Source organism: Camellia sinensis, chromosome 8 (assembly GCF_055761805.1).
Source record: "Camellia sinensis isolate YWXY chromosome 8, ASM5576180v1, whole genome shotgun sequence".
Taxonomy (NCBI): domain Eukaryota; kingdom Viridiplantae; phylum Streptophyta; class Magnoliopsida; order Ericales; family Theaceae; genus Camellia; species Camellia sinensis.
This window is the reverse complement of record NC_138968.1, coordinates 193,156,878-193,184,859: the sequence shown is the minus strand read 5'-3', so window position 1 is coordinate 193,184,859 and position 27,982 is coordinate 193,156,878. Positions and strand designations below refer to the sequence as shown.

Genomic DNA, 27,982 nt, shown 5'->3' with positions numbered 1-27,982 from the left:
GATTGCCTAAATACATGAAAATAATACTACTATAGTCTCAACCATTGCTCTCCAGCTACAAAAGCCACATTCAAATATGGTTTTACTTCCTCATAATTTAGGGACTTTGACCATGTCACTCTATTTCTTCTATCTGCTTCTCTCCTTTTGCAGTGGTATTCTCCAAATATTACAGTCCTGTAATTGCAAACTTCAATTATATTTCAAAATTTTGAATAGTTTAAAACGTTTCCATTTTTCATTTTTTGTTTTCTTTAATAAGAAAAGATTCACACTTTTGCCTAGATGGTTGATTCCAGTCACTCCTCCCGAATGGAGTTATTATATTGTCGATATCACAGTATGAGTATATTACTCGCGAGTAATTTCCCCAAGCTCTTCCCAAGTAGACAATTCCTGATCCATTAATTGTGCAATTTACAAAAGAGAACCCTGTATCATATATTGTGAGTCTCTATGATGAGTTGCAATTGCTCCAAATCTTTCAGCTACTGAGTGAAGAACACAGTCCTAGTTCAAGAAATCCAATTCTACAAATCATTATCAAGAAACATATTGTCACGACCCAACCCCAGGGGCTTAGAACTGGAATCGCAACTTACTAATTTATTCTAATCTTAGCAATTTAAACTGCGTAAGCGAAGGAAAACGAAAATAAAATAATTAAACATAAAGTTACTTCATTCTACTAAAAAAAAGAGTACATCTATGGGCTTTTATTATTTGATTATGCAGCGACCGGCCATCAAAAAAACGACAGGAAGAAAAGAAAAGAAAAACAAATTAACGGATCCGTATCAATTTCTTGCACATGTTCCACTACACGAGGTTATGGGTCCTCTTTACATCTTATCACCTGAAAGGGTAACAGCTATAAGCACACAGTAGAGTGAGAAATATTATGCTAAGAGTATAGGGAATACAAAATAAACATAGATAGTTAGTTAAGTCAAAACATTTACATAACTTAATTTGGTAAATAATTATTTAAGTGGCAGAAACTGAAATACAAAAATTATATAAATAAATAACCATAACCACGGTACAGAACAGAGGTCAATTGATCCATGATAAACAGAGGACCACAAAATGGCCAAACAAACGCCAATGGTTATTTAGTTCCGCAAGGCGTGGAACTCCCGTGGTGGTACTTACAAAACATAATTGTTTATAAGATCATAGTCAAATATATACTAAAATTTAAACAAACATATCCATAAGTTTCATTTTAAACAAATAGAGTTCAGAAATTAATCCACGTAATTGAAATATTAATATAATTTATAAAACATAACTTGTATAAAATAAATTATGATAAGTCAAAACATACGTAAAATATATTATGGTGACTCAAGGTATAATATAACTCATCTTAATATTGACCCTTAACTTTACTTTCTACTACCACAACCCTCCTTACAATAAATTTCTTACCTCCAGTACTCTAGCGTGTTTCTCCTCTGTTGTTTTTTTTTTTCCACTGATCTTGATTCTTGATAAACTCCTCCCTATAAACAGGGGCTTTTTCCAAAATAAGTCAAAATACTAAGCTATTTCTCAAATTAGGCCTAGTTTTGACGGATTTTCTAAAATAAATTAAAACGTGTTTACAAACCACGCTTTTACTGTTTCTAGGACCCTCCCACAGAAAATTAGTGAAATAGTAAAAACGTGGTTACAAACCACGGTTTTAAATAAAAAAAAAATTCTTTAAAAAAACGTGATTTTAAAATATAAAAACGTGTTTTGAAACAATGTTTTCCATACCAACCAACCATCCGCGACACACACCCACAACACTCACCCACAACACTCAAGCACATTAATTTTTATATATAATAATAATTAAATATATATAATAATAATTTATAATAACAAATAATAATCAATTATATAATTTTTATCTTTTGAATGGTTGGAAATAATTTTTTATAAATTAAATTGAAATAATCATACGTATGTATATATAACCTGTCCAAAAGTTAAAATGATAATTAGTTTTTACCCTTAAATGATAATTATTTTTTATTTTTTATTTCTTAACCAAATTAATTTTTAATTTTTTTAAAAGAAATTCTAAAAATCAAACCATACATAACTTAAAAATCTTTTGATAAATGACTTACATACGTATGGTTTAAGGATAAAGATTTTGATAAATGACTTAAATGATAAATCAAACCATCCATTACCTAAAAAATTATATAAAAATTATGCGTGGTAAATCCAGGATTAAAAATTTTTAGGCTATGGATAGTTTGATTTATCATTTAAGTCATTTATCAAAATCTTTACCCTTAAACCATACGTATGTAAGTCATTTATCAAAAGATTTTTAGGTTATGTATGGTTTGATTTTTAGAATTTTTTTTAAAAAAAATTAAAAATTAATTTGATTAAGAAATAAAAAATAAAAAATAATTATCATTTAAGTGTAAAAAAATAATTATTATTTTAACTTTTGAGTAGGTTATATACATACATATGGTTGTTTCAATTTAATTTATAAAAAATTATTTCTAACCAATCAAAAGATAAAAATTATATAAAAATAATTCATATTTACAAAAATTATAAAAATTATATAATTAATTATTATTTGTTATTATAAATTATTATATATATTTAATTATTATTATATATATAAATTAATGTGCCTGAGTGTTGTGGGTGAGTGCTGTGGGCGTGTGTGCGCGTAAGTGTTGTGTGTGTGTGTCGGATGGTTTATATGAAAAACGTTGTTTCAAAACATGTTTTTACGTTTTAACAGTCAAAGGGTGGTTTGAAATCATGTTTTTATAAAAAAAAATAAAAAAGAAATTATTTAAAAACGTGGTTTGTAATAACGTTTCTATTATTTCACTAATTTTTTACGAAAGGGTCTTGGAAACAGTAAAAATGTGATTTGTAATCACATTTTAACTTATTTTGAGAAATCCGTCAAAACTATACTTAATTTGAGAAATAACTTGGTATTTTGATTTATTTTGAAAAAAGTCCCTATAAATAGGGAGGCAAGCCGTGCCATCACTCGACACGTGACCATAGCCGATCTCCCTTAGATTTGGATTAGATTCTACCAGGATACTTATCTTATTATATTAACTTTTATGATAATTATATTTTGACCCAATTCTTTATACTAATTATGTACCATTCGTTTGATAAAGAAAAAAAACAAATTAATTAAATAACATTTTATCACTTACCAACCGAAAATTAATTATTTTATTTTACTATCACTCCCACTATTATTATTATTTTTATTATTACTATTATTATTATTATTCCATATGTTTATTTTATTATTATTGTTATTAGTATTTATTTATTTATTTATTATTTTAATAATATATTATCACATATAGCCACAATTACAAATAACTATAAATAGTTATGTGATATTTAATTAAACGTTCAGGGTGTCACATATATTGAACATAAGATTATCATATACGGGTAGTGAGGATTTGAATGATACCCGATAGAGTGATCGAGATCTACCAAATGTGAAATCAACAGTACCTTGAATGTAACACTGATAAAAATAGTGATCCGTAATCGTCTAGAAGTGTGTCTTGTGTCCCCAAGACCCTAACTTTGTACAACATGGCTTTATCGGCGGCTAACCTTAATGCTACATTGCATTCCATAGGCTCTAGGGACCGCAACCACTGAGTTTTGGCATACCACATCATTGGTGAGAATTGTTGTGTTTTGGGGTTTTTGTTTTAAAAAATATAAAAACAAAATAGATATGGGTTTGTACCGCAAAGGTAATACCGGTTGCACAGAAGAAATCGGATTCTATAGTGACAGAAGCTAATCTAGAGGTCCCTAGTTGACATCCATTTTTGTCTTTATCAGAAGCTTTATCATTCCAAGTGATAATGGTTTCAGAAGTTCGATTTTCATCTCTAATGAATGAAATGTAAGGCTTGGAGTTTGGAACAAACACCCTTTCTCTGCATTGTAATTTAATTCAAGTATTTTGAGATCTTTATATATATGTAGAAACACAAGAAACTATGATGATGGAAAATGGTACACAAATATAATTTTAAAAAAATAAAATAAAATCATCAGCATAACATTACAAAATTAAAAAAAAAAGAAAAAAAAAAAGAGATAGTGGTATTTTTGAAATCATTTGTCATGTTTTAGTTTAAATGAAAGGATCACATCACATATGAATGAAAAAAAATAAAAATAAAATAAAATTACAATAGACCATTCAATATTTTTTAAAAACAAATATGATGAAATTATATAATTTTAATTATCGAATAAATGTGATTTTTAAATAAATGTCCTACACAGAAATTTACAAAATAATAAGACATGAGACTCGCAGTAGGCCTCACAAACCCAACATAACATATTAGACTTCTTTCAATTTGAACAAAAACAAGATCCTATATATAATCCAAACAATTCACTTGAACTATTAGCCTTTTATGTGTCTCCATGTCATATAATGGGTTCTATTTTTTTTTTATATAATTTTTAATATATATGATCAATCTTATAGATGTTATTTATTTCATAAATATGTGTGACAAAAAAAACTAAAATATAAAATGGTGAAATACATTTTCCCTTGTTTAAAATTCTTTATATAACTTACAAATATTCTTATGCAAAGATAATAATTACAGAAAAAATTAAATATTGAAGGTAGCTTCAAAATCAGTATATAGAAACTATAATGGATATTCCATGACTTCCAATACCCACGTCCCCACTTTTGGAGTCCCTATCTTCCCAATACAACCCCGCATTTATCAACCAAAGAAAAAAAGAAATAGAAGAGAAATCACCAAAGAATAGAAAGAGAGAAAAATTGCTGTGGAGTTTATTCTCAATGACAATCGCATTTATATACATAAATACATACAAACCTGTAGATTCCAGGATGAATGTAAATTTTCACTCTCTGTGAATTGAGCAGAGGAACCATATCAACTGCACCTTGTACTGCAACTGAATCTCCCTTACCATTCTGATCAACAATGATTACTCGGCTTCGATTCTGTTCCTCGTTCAAATCCAACCTCTCTTTCTGCAAATCCACCTTCATATCCTCCCAAGTAATGTAATTCATGGTGTAGGCTTGGCTCTTTCCAGAGCCCACTTCAATGATTCCCAAAAACAGTACCAAAAATCCTGCAACAAGTGAACCCATAACTTGATTTCCTCAAACCTTTGATGTTCTCTTTGTGGGTATCTTTGAATTTGAAAGTTGATGGAGTTGGACAAAGGTGCAAAGGTGGTGAGAAAGAAGTGGAGGCAATAAATATAGTAGGGTGATGGTGGTGTGGAAAGATGGTTTGTTGAGGAGTAGTTATGGAACTCCAAGAGACATCTTTATTGTATACTAGTAGTAGTAGTGTTGGCACACACTATATGGTGTGTGCGAGTGAAATAATTAGATTGATAATTACGAATTGAAGCAGTTAAATAAGATTAAAAATTGCTCTAAGCACATGGATGAATTAAGATTAAAAATTGCTCTAAGCACATGGATGAATCTAGGGGGCAGTCGCACCTATGTATGTTATACAGTTATTGTAAAATAATTTTAAAAAATGAGAAGTTATATTTACATTTGTCTCCCAAAGTTTGAATCCTAATCTATCATTGTGCAGTTATAGCGCCAGCTTTGTGTTGGATCATCAACCCATTAAGTGACTCTCTCACTCCACCTACCTCACTAGCTAGTGGATAAAGCTAGTGGAAGGGGTAGGTGGTGACCAATCAAAGTCCCTTCATTTGTGTATAAATAGAGGAACAGAGTGTGGGGCTTAAGTGAGAAAACAGAGAGAGAACAAACCAAGAGAGTGAGAGATGTGAGGCAAAAAGACCGTCTCTCTTGGTGTGAGTGAGGGAGATGGGTGAGTGGCTGAGTGAGGATAGTGTGAGCTCCTCCTCTATTGTAATCTTTCTGTAATCTCTCTATTGTTATATTTATAAGCGGTTACTCTCCCGTGGACGTATGCATTGAGGCCGAACCACGTCAAATATGGTGTCTCCTTGAGTGTGTATGTTTTTCTGCTTGGTATAATTTCTGGAAGGTCTTGGGTGGGATCCCCGATCCCTAACACTTTGTCTATACCACCGTAACTGTTGTTTTATAATAGTATAGATAGATATACAGTTTTATATGTATTAGGCTTCTTTCATGTTAACTTCTTAACATGAGAGAATTTAAACGGCTCGTGGAGCCCACTATAGGTCCTATTTCGATGAATCGAACCGTTCACTTTTTAGAACTCGTTGAGTAGAATTTTTATGCAAAAAATCAAAATAATCGGACATCGGTAGTTATATGTTTGAACCAAATTTATATTATAAAAAATAGGTGGTTATTATTGAAATCATATTTGCGGTCCACTTTTTCAAAACATATAGCTATTGATGTTCAATCATCTTGATTTTTTACATGAACATTCTACTCAACGAGTCTAAAAATTGGAACGATTCTAATCAAAATCGATTTTAAAATGAGTTTATCAAATCCAAACACTCTCTCAAAATGATTCTTTACTTCAGCCTGTGTTTGTGGGGGAGGTAAAAAGTCACTCTGTCCTCTGATAAACACATGCAGGGGTGGGCACAATCAGTAGCAGGATCCTCCTCAAAAGCATGAAGCATGCATTACTCTCAAAATGTTTTGTAATTACATTCATATCTGTATGAATTTACTTTTACTCTCGTGAATCTCTCTATAGGAACACGAGATTTATTCTATGTCTTATTCGTTAAGTTTCAATGTTCACTATATTCTTGGGCAACTTATATGTCATTCTTGTAATTTGTATCAATTTTACTTTTAATCTTTTACAATTTATAAATTTAGACTATGTGATAATATCCCGTTAAAAAAAAGAGAGACAAGAATAAAATGATGCATTTAAAAGAGAATGAATGATTTTAAATTGGATGTCATGCCCTAAATCAGTTTGAAAAGAGTGAATGAAATATGTTGTTCATTTATTTCAATCTAGTTTCTAAATAGAATTTATAATTGAACTAAACTAACATATCATGAAAATTTTAAAAATAAAATTGAAGTTATACCAATTAGAAAAATTAAATTAACATAATAAACAAATTATAGAACTGTAGATGAAATTTGTCTAAATTCTTATATACATGTTTGAAATTTTAGTTCTGCATTGAATCTAGTGAGATTTTTCTTCTTGAATTTTAGATACATTTTATTTATTTAAGCAAAAGACATATTTTTAAATATTTTTATGACAAAAATCAAATGTGAAAAAAAATACTTATTTTGGCTAGAAAATATTTTGTGAGACATGCCAATCTAATCATGGCCATTAAAAAAAAAATGCAATGCTAGTGATATAAAGTTTTCTACCAAACACTTACATGAGTGAGACATATTATATTCATGTGAGTATTTGATAACAAATTTAGAGTATGTAGCATTTTTGTTAAAAAAAATATATTTTCTAGACCTAACAAGACATATAATATTCATTTTTTTTTTTTAACTCCATTAACCACTCTTAAATTTAGAAAAAAATAAAAATAAATACCAAGCGTTTGGAATTATTACATAACCTCCATTTTAGTAAGATTAAAATTAAACATAAATAATTCATAGGGTGGGTAAACAGTGGCGGAGCTAGAAATTTGATATAGGGGGGTCACCTATTAATTATAATCTCAAAATTTTTCTTTCCCAATCAATAACAACTCAGTGTTTGATTCAGTGAAATGAGCATTTAGTTCTTAAATTTGCATATCCAAAATAGTGTAGAATAATTCAGCACGATAGTGATGTAGGTTTGTAATTTCTTGAGCATTGTGCATTTTTCTCCCTCGAGCTATAGACATATCATTCATTTGGAGAACATCAATTTCATACTTTTATGTATATTAATATTAATAAATTTAAAATAAGAGCAAAATAAAAAAATTCATGTTATTTTAATTTTTTATTTTTTTAAAAATAATTAATATTTTAAGATAATAAAAAATAAAATTTATAATCTTCATAATTAACAACAGATCCATCGAGGGTACATATACCCTATATAGGTTTATTTTAGAAAATTAATTAAAAGTTAATTTTTTTTACTTTTTAATTTTTTTAATCATATTATTTCTCTATTTTTTTTATAAAAAATTTAAAAATTAATTTTTAACCTATTTTTGTTGTAATCAGCCTACAAAGAGGAGAATCCTATTAAATATTAATTTTTCTCTCTATATATATATCCATTAAAAACAAAATGGCAGAGGCATGGGTGATTGCGTCACCAAGTAGCAAATTTTCCGAATCTTTTAACACACACTCCACACAGTGCAACTGGTGATTATGTCACTGAGTAGCAAATTTTCTGAATCTTTAACATACTCCATACAGCACAGACCCAAAACAAAAACAAAAATAAAAATAAAAAAAAAAAGGAAAAGAAAAGTCAGGGGGCACGTGACTCCACTTGCCCCTACATGGCTCTGTCCCTGTGTGTAAATATAACAGTGAAAATATAAATTAGATAACAACATTAATTTCATATATACGATTAATAAATTAGTAATAAAAATAGAACAAAGTATTACTATATAAATTAAAAAAATTTTAAAAAATCTAATGCATTCTATTAAATTTGTGAGACTCTCGATATGTTTTTTTTTTTTTTAATTTTATAATTTATCTAAATATTATTTTTGGGTCCAAATAAATTGTTTTTAAAAATTATTGAAATAGGGTAAAAAGAAATTTACATTTGGATAACACTGCGAAACTGTTGCATACCAGAGCAAGCAAGCACAGCCTGGTCGGGTTGTAAGGGAGAGAATCAATTTTTTTTTGAACGGAAAAGAGAGAGAATCAATGGCTTTTTTGTTTCATCACTTTCTGCTACAACTCGTCCACCATTCCCATCATCATCATCATCCATTTTCTCCGCCATTGCTGTCAAGCCCAAGCTTTTCCTTCTCTCTTTGCCCCCACCTTTTACGCCGCTAAAAGCCCTAAAACCCTCTCGATCATCTACTATTAGAGTTTTTGCTGCACCTGAAGTTTTGGATTCCCAAGAAACCCTAGATGGTCCTGACTCTCCTACGACTGAGGTTTGTAATTCTTCTAATTTTGTGTCATGAAATACTCTATGTTTCTCTGAATTTGAGGAGATTAATGTTAATTTGGGGATGTTTAGGTTGGAGGATCGGTGGATCCTGGTTCGTCGCCGCTCAGGATTGGGGCCGATGCTGAGCAGGTAATCTTTTCACCGTTTATGCTCTGTTTGGTTGCTGAGAAAAATTGAAGGGAAGAAAGGACATTATGTTTGTATGTAGAAATAGAGCCCAAAATAACCATTTGGGTGGTATAAGCTCCACAACCATTTGCACTGGGACTGTGATTCTTGCTCTAAATGACATTTGTCTCTCAAATTTTATGAAAAATAGATTACATATGTTTTTACATTTGATAAGAAAGAATAGAAGAATGGTGATATGTTGAGGAATTAACCAAATACACAATAGCAAGAAGAATCAATTACAAATAAAAAAAGCATGACATATACACTATGTTTGGGAACCTAGGAGAGAAAAGAAAAGAAATAATTACTTAAGTAATAAGAGAAAAGAAAAGAAAAGAAACACTACAAGAAATTGCACTTTTGGCGACTACTTTTGGCGACAACGTCAATTTTTCGTAGCCAAAAGTATATTTTTGGCGACACAATGATCAATTTTGTTGGGAAAAGTAGACCTTTACCAACGCAATTTACTATCGTCGCTAAAAAAACATAACATTGACTAGGCGCCAAAAATATTGGTTGGCGCCAAAATTTCATAAATTTTAGCTACAAGTCGTATTTTTTAGCAACACAATGAGCGTTGCTATTAGTATGCTTACTGCTGGCGACGACAAGTTGGCGTGGGCAAAGAGTTAAACATTTAGCGACGATAACACTATTCGTTGGTAAAAGTTTAGTTAGTAAAACGAGGTGATTTAGTAATTTGTGTTTTTATTATAACTTTTGAAAGTTTTAAATATTCTAGTTATTGAATTGTAAAATTAAAGTGATCATTGAACTAGATCACAAAATGAACTCATCAAGTCCAAACACACTCTTAAGTTCAGAATGCTAATTTGAGATAATTTAAACTCTTCCAAATAATGTGGTTAGATTATCAATTTCAATATGTTTGGTTTTATTTTCAGAAACTAGTTTAAAAATTTATTTTTTTTCTAAAAAACTAAAGAAAAATTGGGTGAAAAATTAAAAAATACTTATTATTTTTGTATAATTTTATCTTTTAGGTCATAAATAATTTTTAAAATTCTAAAAAGATATTTTCGATTTATATTGCTCTCAAATTAATTTTAATTTTTTCAAAAAAACAAATCTAAAAATTATTTTGGGTTGTTTTTTTTGTTTGGTTTTTTGGTGATCTGCCTTTGAGGCGGTGAAATTTCCCTCTCAAAATTCCCTATTTTCTTTCCAGGATAGGTAAATCCCCTCATCAGATCTCCCCTCATCAATCTCCACGATTTTCACTCTTGCACACCCTTCTCTCACAATTCATAGGAAAGAGAGAATGATCGCCAATGGAATTGAAGACGAGGACAAATGGTTGACCGAAGGCATCACAAGGATTCAACACAATTGCTTTCTATATGCATCGCGCACTGGTAATTCATCAGACCTATCAGTCAATATTTCTTCAATCAATTCTTTCATATTCAAAACCCTAATTCTCCGATTCGTGTGTTCATCAGGACTCCAACAATCTCAGAGAAGCCCTATAATATTCGGTGCAAATGTTGTCTGAGCTCTGAACATCTAGACTATCCCCACAAAAACACTTTGAACTCTGTATATATAGCCTTTAATCATCGTCGACGATTGATTTTTTTTTTTTTTTTTTTTTTCTGTATCGAAATTCAATTGATTATTTGTTTACTATTGTGATGTGCCAGATATGTAAGCCTTTGATGAATTGAGAAGACTAGAAATCTTCTTTAAAGAGGAAGATAAACATGGTTGTACGGTCTCTGACCTCTATGAACTCGTCCAGCATGCTGGAAACATTTTACCCAGATTGTAAGTTGGAATCACTTGTGATTTGGTCCTTCAATTCTATTGTTTTGTTTCTACTAATCACAATATTCATGCATTTCTTGTAGAATTTATGTAACTCCTAAAATATTATCTAGTTCTTATTCTGCCCAATTTATGGAATTCATTTGTTTTTTGGGGAAATTCAAAAAAAAAAAAATGAAAAAAAGAAAAAAACCGAAGGTTTGACTCTGGTGACAAAATCAAAACAAACATTGAATTTTTAATTTTATCAATTTAAACCATAATATTTTGATTTATTTTCAGTCTAAATCATCCACCTATTTTAGTCATTAAACTCAATGTAGGTGTACATAAAATATTTAAAATGTCATTTTTTTGTTGAGTTTGATGATTAAAATACCAATTTTCCATCAATGTTATTTAACAAAAACAGGCAAATCAAATTTCATAGGAAAGTGAGGCAATTGAAAAACAAGGAAAAATTACATATTCTGTTTTTTGTTTTCTGCCATGCCAGTCTGTGAGGGGTAACAAAGCCATGGTAAACAAGAAATAGCTTGAAATGAAATTAGAATATTGTAACATTGTTTTGGAGATCACAAGGTCATGACATCGATGAACAAATACCCTATCCTAAGATGTTCTAATCAAATTTCATGGTTCAATTTCTAGCATAACTTCTAAGCACAAATTTTTCGAACTTGCACTTGCTTAAATGCGTTAATGTGCTTCTTTCTTGTGCTTTAGCTGCATTGCTTTCAGGCATTCACTAAAATTAAAAGATCTATAGATCAGAAAAATAAATTAGAAGCAGAAAACCAAGGGCTGCTTCTGAATTTTGGTTCACAGCTTGATTAGAGCTTAAAAGACTTGCACAAGACCATCTTGGGGTCAGTTTCTCAACAGCAGCAACAATTGAGATGCATGGAGGAACACGTCTCTTCATTTCTTGCTAGTAAATATGACGTATGAACTGAAAGCTGATGTCTCTTTCATATGTTAAACTTGTCAGTTAATTTTGTTAATCTTACATCGTTTTCTCTCAGGCCACTCAGATACTGGAATCTAGGATCTGTGAGCCCGAGATTGCTGTAAGCTCAGTCAAGAGCGCAGGATCTGTGAGCCCGAGATTGCAACAGAAAAAGCTTGAGTTGGAGAAGTGATCTCGCCCGCTCACCTCTCCTGATTCCAGCAAGTCAAGATGGCAACCCAACAAGCAACAACCAGAGTCGAGTTCCCCAGGTGGGAAATGTAGACCAAAATCTACAAACTTACAGCAAATTGATGACCAATCCAGTGAGATCAGCTGTGAAACAAGGAATTCAAGTTACCTGGAAGACGATATTTCTATGCGATCAAATGGAAACATTGTCTCAGACTCAGGGATAGACACAGAAGTCACTAGTTTGGAATGCTGTGCTGAGACCAATGGCAGCCAGAGTCCATCCATGAAAGCTGCCAAGTACTCAGTTTCTGGCATAGACTGCAAATCTAAAGGACAAAATAAAACAACTCAAGGTAAAATTGCAACTTAATGTAGTATATTAACAAAGGTGGACAATCTTTTTGTCACTAGCTCCATCATTTTTAAATTCATTCAAAATATGATTGTATATGTTTAGCCCTCGTGAAATTATTTGCTTGATATATTAATCACGACAACATCTGCAGAAATGTAATGCTATGTAATGCACTGTAATGACAATGAGAGATTTTTTTTCATAACCAGGGTCAGATAAAGCTGAAGGAAGCTGCACTCGAAACCTCGGCAAATTCATTTTTAGAGAAGGAGAAAGATCTTGAGGATAAAATTGAAGAGTTAGAACGAAGATTGGAAGAACTCAGTCAAAATAGTGCTAGTTTTTATGAATATCAATTCCAAAAGGTTAGTATCTTTGCAGTTCATATGATGAAATCATGCATATGTTTCTGCATTGCCTTTCATTAACTGTTATATTCAAATCATTTGTGGCATTAGTTAAAAACTCTTAATCTCATTATTAGCATAAAGACAACATTTTTACTTTTCTATGTTAATTTCCTCTTGATTTTGTTGTTTGGTGAAGCACCTTGGGGATATGCCCAGTAGAGTTCAACAAGATAGAGAGCTCTTTCAAGTTAAATCAACTCAACAAAGCTCTTTCTTACTATTTTCAATTTTAGTTAAATGAACCTATTTCACAATCTGCTCTGTCCACAGCCATAGGTACATGCTTTTGGATAAAATTATACACTATAATAGTTTTACCTTTTGAGATTTGCTGCAATTTCTCAAAAACTTTGCTTGTAGATGAAGAAAAACTTTGGTGCTTTTGTGTGTTCCAAGTACTTGGTTTGAATAACATGAACATTTTATAAAACACTTGAGTCAAAGGTCATCACCATAATAAAAAAATAAAAAAATAAAAAGACAACTTAGTGCTCGAGAGACTCTCGTTAAAATGTACGCAGTCTTATCCTCATTTTTGAAGAGGTTGTTTGTGTGATTCGAATCCACCACACTAAGATACTAGTGACTAGCCTTACTGTTGAGCCAAGATGTGATTTAAATGCCATTCTCATCTAATCATAAAGTTGGAATATATGGTAGTTCATGGTATTATTATATAGGAAATGCTGTTATATATTAAACTGGTCATATATGACCAACCAAATTTAAGTTGTGTGTTTGGGTGTGAACATAATTTATTCGGATCTGAGTACATTCAAAGTATCCTATCTAAGTACCTATTTAATATTTGGATCTAGAAAAAATAAGAGAAGATGAGGAAAGGATTTTGGGGCCTTTTTTTTTGGTGGTAAATAGGGTGCATGAAATTAAATATAGAAAAAAGGGTTTTGCATTATTATGAAGTATTATGATGTTTGAAACTTCTTACTCCAAGAAAAAGAAAGATTAAATCTCTACTGGTTCAACTATTTGATTTTCTTTGATTTGATTACTTAACTAGAGGATACCAAGGTAGCTAAATGGGGGATACCAAGGAGTTCTTGTTGCTAGGTCTTGAACTGTGTTTGGTAACAGGTTACTGTGAAATCTAAATCTAGAGAAGAAATCAATTTCATTATTGCTCTGTTTGGTTGCTGAGAATAGGTGGGAAAAGAACCTATTTAAGTTTGGAGTGCATTAATAGCAGTGTTGTCAAAGTCGCGCCTAGGCGCACGCCTAGGCGCAAGGCGAGTCGAGGCGCACCATCTGCGCCTGTACAGGTGCCAGGCGAGGCGGCTTGAGCCAGGCGAGCGCCTTAGCCGCGCCTTGAGCCAGGCGAGAGAGGCGCAAGGCCCTCGCCTAGGCGCGACTGAGAGTTTAATCTGTAGATCAGATCGAACGACTCAGATTCGACTCAGATTAAGGTTTCGAATGGCATAAAATCATAGAGGATCAGAACTCATGTACCATATCAGCCGAATACGACTCAGATTAACCCTAATCGAAGTCGTCTCTCTCTCTCTTTCGAGCTGCTGGAGCTACGACTGCGACACGAGCTGGACTTCGACTGCGACACTGATCGACTTCGGCTGAGCAGGTTCGACTCCTTCTTCTTCGTCTTCGACACTGATCTCCTTCTTCTTCGTCTTCGACAGGTCTTCGACTTCGACATTCATATTTTTTTTTTTTTTTTCCCTTTTCTTCTTTCTCCTTCGGCTTCTCCTTCTTCGTCTTCGACAGGTTCAGTCCTTCGTCTTCGACACTGATCCCTTTTTTATTTTTATTTTTTTTTTCCTTTTCTTTTTTTTTTTCAATTATTTGAGTTATATTAAATAAATAAATAAATAAATAAATAAATAAATTATGATTATTACATAAATAAATAAATTAATTCATACATACATAAATAAAAAAATAGATACATTACATTATATTCATTATGATTATATTAAAATTGATTCATCATTATACTGAAATTAATTAATTGATCATTAATTAAAAAAAAAAAGAAAATTGATTCATGAGTTAATTAATTCATACATTCATTACAGTACATACATTGAATCATAACATTAATTAATTCATAAATTGATTCATAAGTTAATTAAAAAAATAAAAAATTGATTAATTAATTAGAAAAGATTAATGTGTTGTGATTAATAAGAATTTAATGTGTTGTTTGTGTTGTGATTAATGTGATTAATAAGAATTTAATTGATTAATAAAGATTAATCAATTTATCAATTTATCAATTAATCAATTTATTGTGTTGTGATTAATGTGTTGTGATTAAAAAAATAGAAAATTGGTTGATTAATTAATTGATAAATTGATTCATAAGTTAATCAATTTATTAATGTGATGAATTAATAAATTGGTCAAAGTTTTTCTTGAAAAAATAATGTAACATAGGAATTAATGTAATGGAATGTAATGTTCATTAATTAATTAATTGATCATTAATTAAAAAAATAGAAAATTGATTCATGAGTTAATTAATTCATACATTCATTACAGTACATACATTGAATCATAACATTAATTAATTTATAAATTGATTCATAAGTTAATTAAAAAAATAGAAAATTGATTAATTAATTAGAAAAGATTAATGTGTTGTGATTAATAAGAATTTAATGTGTTGTATGTGTTGTGATTAATGTGATTAATAAGAATTTAATTAATTAATAAAGATTAATCAATTTATCAATTAATCAATTTATTGTGATTAATGTGTTGTGATTAAAAAAATAGAAAATTGGTTGATTAATTAATTGATAAATTGATTCATAAGTTAATCAATTTATTAATGTGATGAATTAATAAATTGGTCAAATCAAAGTTTTTCTTATAAATTGATATTGATGTTTTTAAGTGTTAAGTGAAGACATATATTAATATTTGTTGGATATTTATGTTTTGGATGTTTAGTGTTTATGTTTTTATTTTATTGAATGTGGATTATTTGATCTTTGAAAATTGGAATGTTATGTAATATGCACTTTCATGGCTTTGAGAATTATTCTATATTTTGTCTTGAATCTTGATTACTTTTTATTTTTTAAAAAATTGTCTTACTACTATGAATGATTAGTCTATATTAATTTTTCTATTTTTTACGAATACTGTGCGCCTTACTTCAATAAAGCCCGCGCCTCGCCTTGCGCCTTGCGCCTAGGCTCCAAGAGACCTTCGGCGCCTTAGTGCGCCTTGAGCCTTTAAAAACACTGATTAATAGAATGCCTATCAGGTATTTTTTTATTTTTTGGGAAATACTTTTTATTTCAGGTAAAAAGCAATGCTAAAAACAATCAAAGCCCTTCAAAAATTAAAAAGATATTAAAGCATTTATGGTAGTAAAAAAAAATGATACTTTGACAATAACAATCATATAATTGAAAATCTTTCATGATGCTTGGCATTGTTGTGAGGTGTTTCATATTTTTAGTGTACACTCAAATATACTGTAATTGCAAGCACTCAGCTTCTCTCCCATGCTGTGACTATAGTCTAAGTTAGAGAGGAGGCAGACCCTTTTGCCAAACACTCGACTTCTCTCTAGTCGACTGGAGTCCAATCGTGAGAGGAGTAGGACCATTTGCCAAAACCCAAAAGCACGTAACATCAAAGCTGTTAGACGTGTACCCATGTCTTTTTTTATTATGGAATCTAATTGTTAGCATCTATCAGAACATCATTTTTTTTGGTTTGGGAAGTGCCTTTTATTTTTGTTCTGTTTCTATTCCAACTCAGCATGATAGCTAATAAATTCATTGAATAGTTCTTTTGAACTTAATTTTATAGATGTTACAAATTAAAAATACTTTAGTGTTTATTTCAAAAATTGGTTTACTGCACAAGTTAATTTAAATATGCTAGGATATAGTGACGATTATTATATAAACTTGACATGATCAAAGGAACTGAAGCTCTATCACTTTAATCTGGGTATTGAAAAACAAAGCACAAGTGTATAGTCATCTGGCTGTCCAAGGAAACTAATTAAGGATGTGAACAAATCTTGTGTGTTTTTTTTTTGTAATTTTGTAGAGAGAAGCAAACTTCGCTAAATTTCGTAAGGTTGTGTTTGGATCAAGGCTTTGAAGAGGGATTTGCAGAGAGTGAGAGAGATTAAAAAAAAAAAAAAAGTATGGGAAAAATGAATGAAATAGAAGCTACATTTTTATCACATTTCCCTTTCCTTTTCCCTCCACAAATCCCACCCCAAATCCTAGATCCAGACCTTGTCCCATAAAGTTTGCCTCATAGGAAAAATCAAACCATGTCTATTGTAATTTGAATATCTGTTTTATTTTCGTTACACCTGAATATCTTCATACGTGGCTCTATACAAGATTTAAACTTCTGATAGAATGCACAACTAATTAAAGCATTTGAAAACAAGTCAAATTACATTACAGATGGATAGATTTTTTTTTTTTTTTAAAAAAAAGAAGCAAAGTAGTTCTAGCACCCTGAGTATTGCATAGCTTTGGACTAAAGTTGCAAGTTATTCATTACATTTGAGTGCATTTAGTAGTTCTGCCAAGTAATTTTGTCTTCCTTTGAATTTGCAGTACAAATATGGTCAATTACTCTAGGTAGTAGGGGGAAAAGGCAGAGTTATCTGTCAACCATCTCAACAAGACTAGTATTGCAGAGATTGAATCTACTGTAAAGTAAGTCTTCCGTTCCCTCGTTTTTCAGATTTTCTAGTAACCTTTTATTTATTTTATTTTTTAAAATGTTTTTGGTTTTCTTATCATGTTCTTTCTCTCCCTGAACAGGGCAAAAATTTGTGCGCGCCATGGTGTATATGAAGAATTTGTCTCTAGATCCTCATCCATTAATGCAGAATACGAAGCTAAAGCCTGTGACACACCGGCAGCTGTTAAGGTTAATTAAATCCCTATATATGAAATTTTAATTTTTTTTTCCCTCTATTTATCAAACAATGAACTGAAGTGGGAAATATTATGAACTTGCAAATTCACTGATGCTGGACCAGGAACCAAGGAAGAGATAGACTCCATGTCTATCTTGTGCTTGAATCAGCTTAAGTGTCAGTTAGAATCATACTGAAAGCAGAACAAATATCAGAAACCAAGCGGAGCAGTGTCTGAGGAAAGATTATTTGGTAGGCTTGCTTGCTTGCTTGATATATCTTTCTTAATGTTAGAATAAGATTATCAGGAAAATATTCTTATGTCTCGGGGTGTTAAAAAGTAGCTAGACATTACTTAATTTTATTCAAGGATTTTTAAGAAAATGGTTTTTAGGCTAAGAAGCACGAACATGCAATTTTCAAAAAATGCATGCATAATTTTATATATTTATTATATGTCGTATATTTGAATATTATACATCAATTAGGCACATCAATTGGGACTGTATATACTAGATTGATGAGACCTAAAAAAGTTTCATGTTTTGACAAATCTTGAACTTGCCTTGCCCCTTTTAAAACCTTGAGCTACATTACATTACACTCTTGAAATCACTGGACTGATGAAAGCACACAAAGACCAAAATTGGTAGTTAGATTGCTCCAACTGAGTTTATTTATTTATTTATTTTTCTTGGGAACAGAGAGTTTATTAAATAGTGTAATTTTGCACAGGTTGATCAGCATACTAGTACAACTCCGAAGTTGAAGATAATAGCAGTGCTTAGCTTGGCATCCATCGAGGAGATGAGAGCGCCTGCAGTTGGAGATCTTATGGCGAATTTTACCGGACCAAATTTGGGCTGTACTGAAAGCAAGATTCAACAACATCAACAAGGGTTGTGTCTCGGAGCATCACCTAATAATAGAACTCTTTTTGCATATGTTAATCTCTTAATGAGCTCCTTGATAAGAATATTTAGACAAATGGAAAACTAGCTTCATCTATTGTATATTGTTGGATGAGTCTTAAAGTCAACTGGTGCAAACACACACATATTCATCAACTGATGAGTTATAAAGTTTGCCAATTCTGAAAGCTGAGGTTGGCTTTATGTTATTTCAAATTGTATCTTATAAACTATTGTGTCTGAGAGATGCCTTTTGTAAATCTGTAAATCTGTAAATCTTACAAAAAATATAAATGATTTTAATTATTTTTATCGATGCAAATTTATCGTTGTCAAAAAGTAAAGCTTTCTCGACAAACAATTTTTCGGTAAATGTGTCACTAAAAGTTACTTTTGCCCACTCATATTGTGTTGGTAGAAGTGTATTTTTTTCCAATACCAGTTTGTCGTTGTCAAAAGTAAAGCTTTAGCGATAAACAAATCGTCGGCAAATGGGAACATTTACCGACGTATATGTGTTGCCAAAAGTTTACTTTTGTCGACGCATATGTTGTTGGTAAAAGTATATTTTTTGCCCATGCAAATTTGTGTCGCGAAAAGTGTCACACAATCATCATATTTGAATGACTTACCAATGCAAGGTAAATTGCCGACGATGGATGAAGACTTTTATCGACGACTATGTTCGTCGCTAAAGGCATTACTTTTACCAACGCAATGATAATTTCGTCGGCAAAAACTTTTGCCAACTCACTTTTGCCTACGGGTTGTCAACGTAGCTTTGTGTGTTGGCAAAACTCTTTGCCAACGAATTTTCCCTTTTAGCAATATATTTTGTTGCGTTGCGAAAAATGCAATTTCTTGTAGTGAAATGAAATGATTGTGATTTCTCTCCTTTTTGTTTGGATAAGGAAAAAATAAAAGAAAAGAAATGATTGTGATTTCTCTCATTCTTGTTTGGTTAGGTTTCATTAAGAGAAAAGAAAAGAAATTATTTTATGTTATATTACCAAAATAACTTTTTTATATTTTTAATCATTTTATTTCTTTTATTTTTATAGGGACAAAATAGGTATTATGAAAATAGTGGTTTCTTTTCTCTCCCAATCTCTCCACTTTTGGAAAGATTGAAAATGAGGCTTATAAGATAAATGAGTTTCTCTCCATTTCTTCTCATTTCTCTCTACTTAGATTATCCAAACAAATAAGAAAAATACATATCACTCCATTTTTTTTCTTTTCTCTCCAAATCACTCAATCCAAGCATAGTGATAGAGATACGTTGTTTGGCAAGATTGGCTCACACTATTTTCACTGTATTGAAAAAAGAAAAGAAAAGAATACAAATTGGCTGCTTGTTTAAACAACAATGTATATGTTAGGGTTCACAGCCCCCAAACTCCCACCTTCAGGCTGGCTGCAGCCTGCAACCCCTCTGCCCAACTCACTGCCAAGTTGGATTCACAACTTCATGGTGAGGTGTACAAATACTAATGAGGCTCCACAAACCCAACATGATAATCTTTTGAAAAAGAATAACTAGTCATTAAAATAGTTTTGCATTGGATAAGTGTCAATTGTTTAATTTAAGCTTTTGATGGCAATCTGTTTAGTCAAATATCTTGGAAGTCAATGTAAATCGTTCAAGACTAAATGAAACTGAATTTTCGACTCGATATATCTTATATTTTTTCGTAATATTCAGTAGTTTTAGTGACATTCCGGTCGTCTTATTATGTTTTTTGCCAATTCTCAGATGGCACCGAAGCAGAAAATTAGGATTAAACTTAGGTCATATTGGGTGCGATTGATAGAGGATTCATGCAAGCAAATAACGGATGCTACAAGGACTACCAGTGCAAAGACCATGGGTCCTGTGCTGTTACCAATCAAGAAGTGAATTTATTGTGTACTTAAATCTCCACATGTCCACAAAGATGCTAGGTTCCATTTTGAGATCAGAACTCATCAGTGCCTCATTGATATTCTATACCTGACTGCCCAAATGATTGATTCCTTGATGCAGCTTGACCTTCCTGCCGAGGTTGATGTGGAAGTCAAGCTCTGAGAAAGCATTGCTGCAGCTTTGATGAGCACTGTATATTGACACTTCTTTATTTGAGATAGGTTAGACTCCCCCTCTTAGAACTGTGTATGAGAATTCTACCTCATACAGCCCAAGCAGAAAAACACTCAAATACTAGTTCCATTGGATATGTAATAGAGAGTTTGAAACTTCTTAATCTTTGATTCAATCTTTTCTATGGTGTAAGAAAATTGTGAAAGCTCTTCTTTGTGGCTATAATGGCAAATTATCAAGTGGGCTCAGTTGTCTTTATCTTGATCTTGATCATAGCTAAAAAAGAGCACGATACTTGCCTACCGGCATTTGAAGCACGCTTCAAATTTAAAAGCAAGCACAACCTCTAATTTGGTGGTAGTATCATGTCATGCTTGTACAAGAGTTGCTTGAGAATGTTGTTGAATGGATAACTAAAATATTGGTTGCAAATGTTGAGTTCCTTTTTGTTTCTAAAGATGCTCCCCATTTCCATATGAGCAGTTTTTAAGGACAATGACCAAGGAAGAAAATTTGGGAGATTTATGTTCTTGTGCTTTGGTGCAAGTGAAAACTGTGGCCTTATTTGCACTAGAACACATACTCCACTTGCACTATATTTTTAAATTAATTTCACTTGTTTGGTATATTGTTTTTGTTCTCATAAAAGTCTAATTGAATTTTTTTTTAAAATGGAAATAAAAAGTTTTTTTTTTTTTTTTTTTCAAAATAAGTTTTCAATCTCTCCTCCCTCACCACTTCTAACCACCACCATCGCTACACATCACCACCGACCAGCCTATCTCCATTGACACACTCCGATCAACCTCCGTGACCTCCGACCACACTTTGGCCACCCTGTGACCTTTAGCAACATTTTGATCACTAGCTCTGACCACCCCCACCACCAGGCACCCTCGCTGTTGGCCATCACCACCTCCTAAAACTCAGCAAACATTTGAGGGTAAAAAAATCAAGCGTGATACTCCCTCAATTGTGTGATGCCTAGTCTAACGATGGTATCCACCGAGGTACCAAATGCAATTATTTACATACACATCATTTACAGATGGCATGCAAAATTTTTTGTCTTGCACGGTCAGTTTAAACATTAACCATACATCAACCACAACAAAAGTACACATGCCTCCAAATCTATTTCTATTTATAATGTACAAAAATACAGTCTTCATTGGTCATGGGTCAAAGTCTTCCTTCAGTTAATATACACGAACACATCCATGACTCTTGATCAAACTTCAACCCCTGAAACATATAGAGAAGTAATTAATTAATTATGGGATCATGAATAATTTAGAAATGAGGAAAGAAAGGCAGATACTTGACACAAATAATTTGAAGTATAACAATTCAACATATTATGCATCTATGATATCATGAATGGCTGAACAAATGTAAATGGCCATTTAACTAATTCTAAAACATTAAAGATAGTCTAAATCATTAACGTAATAATAATAAAACACATATTAGTCCCTATAGCATGCATTTTGTGTTACTTTAGCTCCTAAATTTTCAATTTCGTCCCTAAACAAGGGGTAGGACTATGTTTTGTCTTCTTCATATATGTTTAGGGACCAATAGAACAAAATCACAAACTTTACGAAGAAAACTGATAGGTAGCACATTCTCTAAGGACCATAACTATATTTTATTATCATTGTGTTAAAAATTTGGACGGCTTGTTTGAAATTAGATCAATTCAACCCATTTGAAATTTTTCCTAAATTAATGTGAAATTAGATCAATTCAACCCATTTGAAAATTTTCCTAAATAAATGTGTTATGTTTATTCTAATTTTACCTCACTTGTCATTGGAGACATTTGCAAACTGAGTTCAAGGTACTACCTAGTCAAAGCTGCCACTTCCACTTGGTTTTGCTGTTGGGGTGGTCCTCCTCCTCGTCCTGATCATCAAATCCGCCACTGGGTCCTGTTGCTGCTGTTGCATCGTAGTCATGGTTGTCATTGAGGTCACCGTGTCTTCTCTTTGATGTAGTAGTACTAGAACTAGCAACTTCTACTCCTGCTCCTTCTACTGACCTTTCCAAGTCTTCATGGAACACACCCATGTTATCTTCTGAATCACAGCTGTACATACTCCATGCTTCTTCATCATCTTCTTTCTCGTATACTAAATGGACACCCAACTTTACATCTCCTTCAATTAATGAAAAATCCTCGTCAACTGCTTTAGTTAAACAATCAGCGTAATGACCATCATGAACTAAACAAGCTTGAAATTCAATTCTACCCTCATTGAATTGCTCCATATCATCATACATTGAGCTTGGAAACTCATAAAGTGGGACATATATAACTTTCAAGTTTTGATGATTCCAATATTGAAAAATTTCTAGGTCATTTATATGGCTTTGTCCAATGATCCTTTGAATATCAAGGCGTTTAAACCCAACCTCAATAATATATTCATCGCACTCGCATTCATTCTTGATTCCAACAACAGCGAAAACAATTCCCAAGAACCTGTCATTATACCAATGTGGAGGCAACTCAATCGATAGTGAACACCCCCTAGTTTGATGACTGAACCACTTTGGAATCTCACTCCCGGGGAAATCAAAATAAGCACATTCTTGCCATTGCCATTCAAAATGTCTCTGTACAATAGAGATCGATCACAATGCTTAGACACACACACACACACACACAGATAGAGAGAGAGAGAGAGAGAGAGAGAGAGAGAACCTGAAATTGATTTGAAAGAAATTTTTCTGACAGGATGTTTTGCTCATTCTCAACAAGTTTGAAGCAATTCCTGAAGGCAAACGCTTCAACATTATTGTATTTGGACAGACTCAATATTGTTCTTAATGATGTGCAATCATTAGCTTCTATATTACGTATATCTGATGAAAGCTCTGGCAGTTCTTGAAGCCTCTTGCAACCATCCAAACACAAGGACCACAGATTAGAAAGTTTATTCATGCTTGCAGGTAAACTTTCAATATTGTTTCTACTTAGATCTAACCTTGCCAACGAGTAGATGTGGCAAATACTTGCGGGGATAGATTTTAAATTACAGTCATTGAGATATAGGTTTTTCAAAGACTTCAACCCTAACAAAGCTTCTAGTTCCAAAGTTGTGTAACTCTCTCTCCATCTTTGTAAAATTGAAGGCAAGAGGGAGTAACTCCATGAATAAGATGCTATTCCTTTACACCCTCCCAAGGATAATGTTTCAAGTTTCTTCAAAAGTCCAATGGAGGGAGGGAGTTGTCTAATTGCAGTGCAATCTGCATGAAGCTCCTTTAAATAGTCCAGAACACCCAGGCCTTGTGGCAGTTTGACAAGTTTGGAGCACCCAGAGAGATTTAGACTTGTAAGAGCTTTCAACTGACAAATATTGTCCGGAATACTTCTCAAGTTTTTACAATTGCTCAGACTCAACAAAACAAGATTGGTAAGATGTCCAATTGAAGATGGAAGTTCACTTACACCAATCCCATCTAAATAAAGCTTTTATAAACATTTCATATATCCAAAGTTGACTGAAATGTTTTTAAGCTTTGAGCACCCAGAGACATTAAGAACTTCAAGAGATTCCAATTGAATGCCACTTGGAAGACTCATGAGATTTTTGCAGTCCTTCAAATTCAAGAAAATAAGACTCTTGAGAATTTCAATGGATGGATCAAGATTAACCAAACCTGTACAGCCTTCAAGAATCAGTCTTTCCAGATTTGGGATCCTCGTGAAGTCTGGGCACTTGGCTAGATTTGTCGAGTGACTAAGATTCATGATCCTTAACATGTCGAGATGCTGCTGAAGGGGGAAAAAAAAATTGGATAGATAGAAATTGCAGAAAATTTATTGTTTCAAGGACTTTGCATCTTAGTTAGAGTAATTAAATAGAATGCATATTCATACCATTGTTCCCTCCCAAAGTTGTTCAATGCTGCTATATGTCAAGTGAAGTTCAACAAGATGCTCTGGTTGAAATGTTGAAGGCATGTATTTCATAGTGTACTTGCACCAATCAAGATACCTGAGCTTGTTAGAAAGATATTTGAGGTCTTCTGAGAGGTCCATACAACAAATTTTGAGAATTCTCAAGTTCCACATCTTTGTAAAAGCTTCAGGCCCCAACTTCGATTCTTTTAGGCCAATGTCCTTTCGATCTCGACTTCGACAGTCATGATACTCCACAACTATGCCTTCAACCTTTTTTGTTCCCTAATAACCACAAGAAAATAACAGCAGCACAACGTTAAAAGGCTGACAAAATTGTGCTGAATTAGCTTTGTTAAATAAATAAGTTGAGAGTGTTCATGCTTTTCTATAAGGTCTCTTACCATATTCTCCATCAGCACATGTGTTGAATCTTCATGAAGCCACAACCTACTACGCTGCCCACGCTCTTTGGGTGATTCCTGGCGAACAATATTCCGCCCTAATTCTTGTATCAAATCATGCATCATCAGCTTATTGTCTGAGATAGATACAAGAGACTTTTCAACAAGAACTTTTATTCCAATAATTGGGTGGAAGTCACAACTTTCTAGTATTTTTGTCACATCATTTTTGTCTTTCCCTTTGAAAAAACATGCAATATCTAAGAATATTTCCTTCTCTACCAATTGTAATGCATCATAACTTACTTTGAGTACTTGTTGAACTTCATCTAGAGGGCTTTCTTTCATTCTGTTTAATTCACTTTCCCATTCATCTTTGTTTCGACCACAAAGAAAAGAACCCAAAACTTTGAGAGCTAAAGGAACTCCTTTAGCATACTCCACTGCACGACGTACAAGTTTTCCATAGCCTCCCATTTGTTGGTGTTTCCTGAAGGCTTTCGATTTAAAGAGTTCTATAGCTTCATCTTCTCCTAATTCCTCAACCTTATAAATATGTGCTATGCCATATCTGATTAATGTATGTTGATTTCGAGTTGTTATAATGATTCTACTTCCAAAACCAAACCAATCAAGCTTTCCTACCAATTTTTCAAGCTCTGCTGATTCATCCACATCATCAAGAACAATAAGAACCTTTTTACGGCATACCCTATACCTTATCATACTTAAGGCACTGCCAACATTTCCTACTTTCAAATCTTTCTCCATTAAGATTTCGGAAATGAGTTGTTCTTGCAGAGATTTCAGATCACCTTTTTTTGAAACTTCTCTGACATTTTCAATGAAGCTGTATCCTTCAAATTGGGAAGAGATACGGGCATAAATAGCATTTGCAAGAGTTGTCTTACCTATTCCACCCATCCCCCATATCCCCACAACACGAGCATCATCCATCCCTAATCCTAGCAATTCAATCATTTCCTCCATACGAGAATCCATCCCAACTAGGTCTTCAAAAACACCCGAATATGTATGATTTAATATTCTAAAAACTATCCCCACAATTTCCTGGATGAACATTAATTCAGACCTGTAGATTTAGGCCAATAGTAAAAGAAATTTGTGAATCAAAACTCAAAAGAGCTATAAAAAGGCAAACTAACATTATTTTAATTGTGATTAATTTTGCTCATTGCAATGGATGAAGATAATTATGGAACAGGACATATAAATGTATAGAGACATAAGTGTATGTATTGAAAGAAATGTACAATGAGGTAATTAAGTGTGTGGAAATAGAACACTATTAACAAAATAAATCTTAATTTTTAAATTTTGTCAATTTAAATTCTAAATTTTAATTTATTTTCAATAAAAATTATTTGTCTATTTTTATTAAGTAAAATTAATTGAAAAATTATAATTTAATCATTAAATTCAATAAAAAAATATATATATTTTAAACATTTTAAGTATATTTATGTTGAATTTAATAATTAAAATAATTTTTTTCTCAATTTTTATTTAACAAGAATAATTTAGATTAAAAATAAATTGAAATATTAGAATTTAAATTCTTGAGTTTTTTTTTTTAAATTTATAATTATCCCTTTATTTTATCTTCCATCGCCCAGCCAACTAGTAGTAAATCATAGAAAAAAAAAAAAAGAATATTTTAATTTAATTTAAGTAATTAAATACCTAACAATTGAATCGCTAGGGTAAGGCCATCCAGATAAATTGGCAACTTGCTCCAAAGCATTCCTCCACCTCTGGACCTTCTCCATCCCCAATACTTCCTGTTTGGACACCAATTCCAGAAATCCACCCCCAAAACTCCCTCTTTGGCGACGCACATCCGATGGATTCACGTGATAGAAAATCGGATAAACAGTTGTGTTGCTGCATTCAAGTATCTCCACAAGCTCATCCAAACACCATCTGGAAGAAGCATAGTTCTTGGACAAAACCACAATTGAAAACCTTGATTCTTGAATCGCTTTCCGGAGCTCCGGAGAAATAGATTTTCCTCTTTCGAGCTTTTCATCGTCTTTGAAGGTGTGAATTCCCTTCTGATCCAACGCTGCGTATAGATGGCTGACGAAGTTATCGCGAGTGTCTTCGCCTCTAAAGCTCAAGAACACATCGTATGTACATCGAGATCGAGATGAAGATGGAACAGATGAAGCCATTGTAACTGTTTGGTTGGTGTACTACCAAATCTCTTTCTCAAAAGATTGGGGATTTTGATTGATGAGAGAACAGAAATTACAAGAATCTCTCGTTTCTATACTCTGCACATTTGCGTTACTTGCACGCTACTTGGTCTTTGTACACTGAGTCAACGTCTAAGTCAAAGTCTGAAAGTTAATTTCCAAGAAATTTCTTCCTCCGAAGAAAGGAAGAATTGAAATAATAATAATTACATCAACCTTCTCTTCCTAGAAATTATTACAGTTATGGTGGGTCTTGGCTTTGCACATATGCGTTACTTGCGAGCTACTTGGTCTTTGTACACTGAGTCAACGTCTAAGTCAAAGTCTGAAAGTTAATTGCCACGAAATTTCTTCCTTCGAAGAAAGGAAGTATTGAAATAACAATAATAATAATAATTGCATCAACCTTCTCTTCCTAGAAATTACAGTTGTGGTGGGTCTTGGCTTTGATGGGTGCTTGATGAGCTCCATTACTGTTTTAGCTGTGGATTTCTTTTTATGAATTGGATTAAGTAACTGGCTAGTTTGAAATCTGGCCTCATGAATGTCATGATGATGTCTTAGAGCATGTTTT

General features: G+C 32.4%; 2 protein-coding genes and 2 pseudogenes across 3 annotated transcripts in view; 1 reads left to right on the top strand and 3 right to left on the bottom strand.

The window, feature by feature from the left end:
- LOC145797413 (small ribosomal subunit protein uS10c pseudogene) overlaps positions 1-21,130 on the top strand; it is a 138,714-nt pseudogene extending 117,584 nt beyond the window's left edge. The window contains exons 2-3 of the transcript XR_014338943.1: positions 9,192-9,251; positions 20,549-21,130. The product of XR_014338943.1 is annotated as a small ribosomal subunit protein uS10c pseudogene (transcript). The remainder of the gene's footprint in view (positions 1-9,191; positions 9,252-20,548) is intronic.
- On the bottom strand, positions 30-5,321 carry LOC145797412 (pectinesterase QRT1-like; annotated as a pseudogene).
- A 2,452-nt stretch (positions 21,131-23,582) lies between the features above and the next one.
- Positions 23,583-26,405, bottom strand: LOC114305042 (disease resistance protein RUN1-like). Its single transcript, XM_082884498.1, has 3 exons — positions 25,190-26,405; positions 24,765-25,070; positions 23,583-24,659 (listed from the first exon to the last, which is right to left on the bottom strand). Exons 1-3 carry the CDS (start codon positions 26,270-26,272, stop codon positions 24,357-24,359), a joined length of 1,692 nt encoding a protein of 563 aa, XP_082740624.1. The 5' UTR covers positions 26,273-26,405; the 3' UTR covers positions 23,583-24,356.
- Positions 26,406-26,839: 434 nt separating this feature from the next.
- LOC114308038 (toll/interleukin-1 receptor-like protein) lies at positions 26,840-27,572 on the bottom strand. Its single transcript, XM_082884499.1, has one exon. It carries the CDS (start codon positions 27,382-27,384, stop codon positions 26,878-26,880), a length of 507 nt encoding a protein of 168 aa, XP_082740625.1. The 5' UTR covers positions 27,385-27,572; the 3' UTR covers positions 26,840-26,877.
- Between the last annotated feature and the right edge of the window lie 410 nt (positions 27,573-27,982).

Bases quoted from the DNA above. Each gene is read 5' to 3' on its own strand.
- LOC114308038 (XM_082884499.1), bottom strand. From the start codon at position 27,384: ATGGCTTCATCTGTTCCATCTTCATCTCGATCTCGATGTACATACGAT.
- LOC114305042 (XM_082884498.1), bottom strand. From the start codon at position 26,272: ATGTTCATCCAGGAAATTGTGGGGATAGTTTTTAGAATATTAAATCAT. The intron at 25,071-25,189 runs GTAAGAGACCTT...TGTGGTTATTAG, and splicing joins ATGTGCTGATGGAGAATATG to GGAACAAAAAAGGTTGAAGG. The intron at 24,660-24,764 runs GTATGAATATGC...TTCCCCCTTCAG, and splicing joins AACTTTGGGAGGGAACAATG to CAGCATCTCGACATGTTAAG.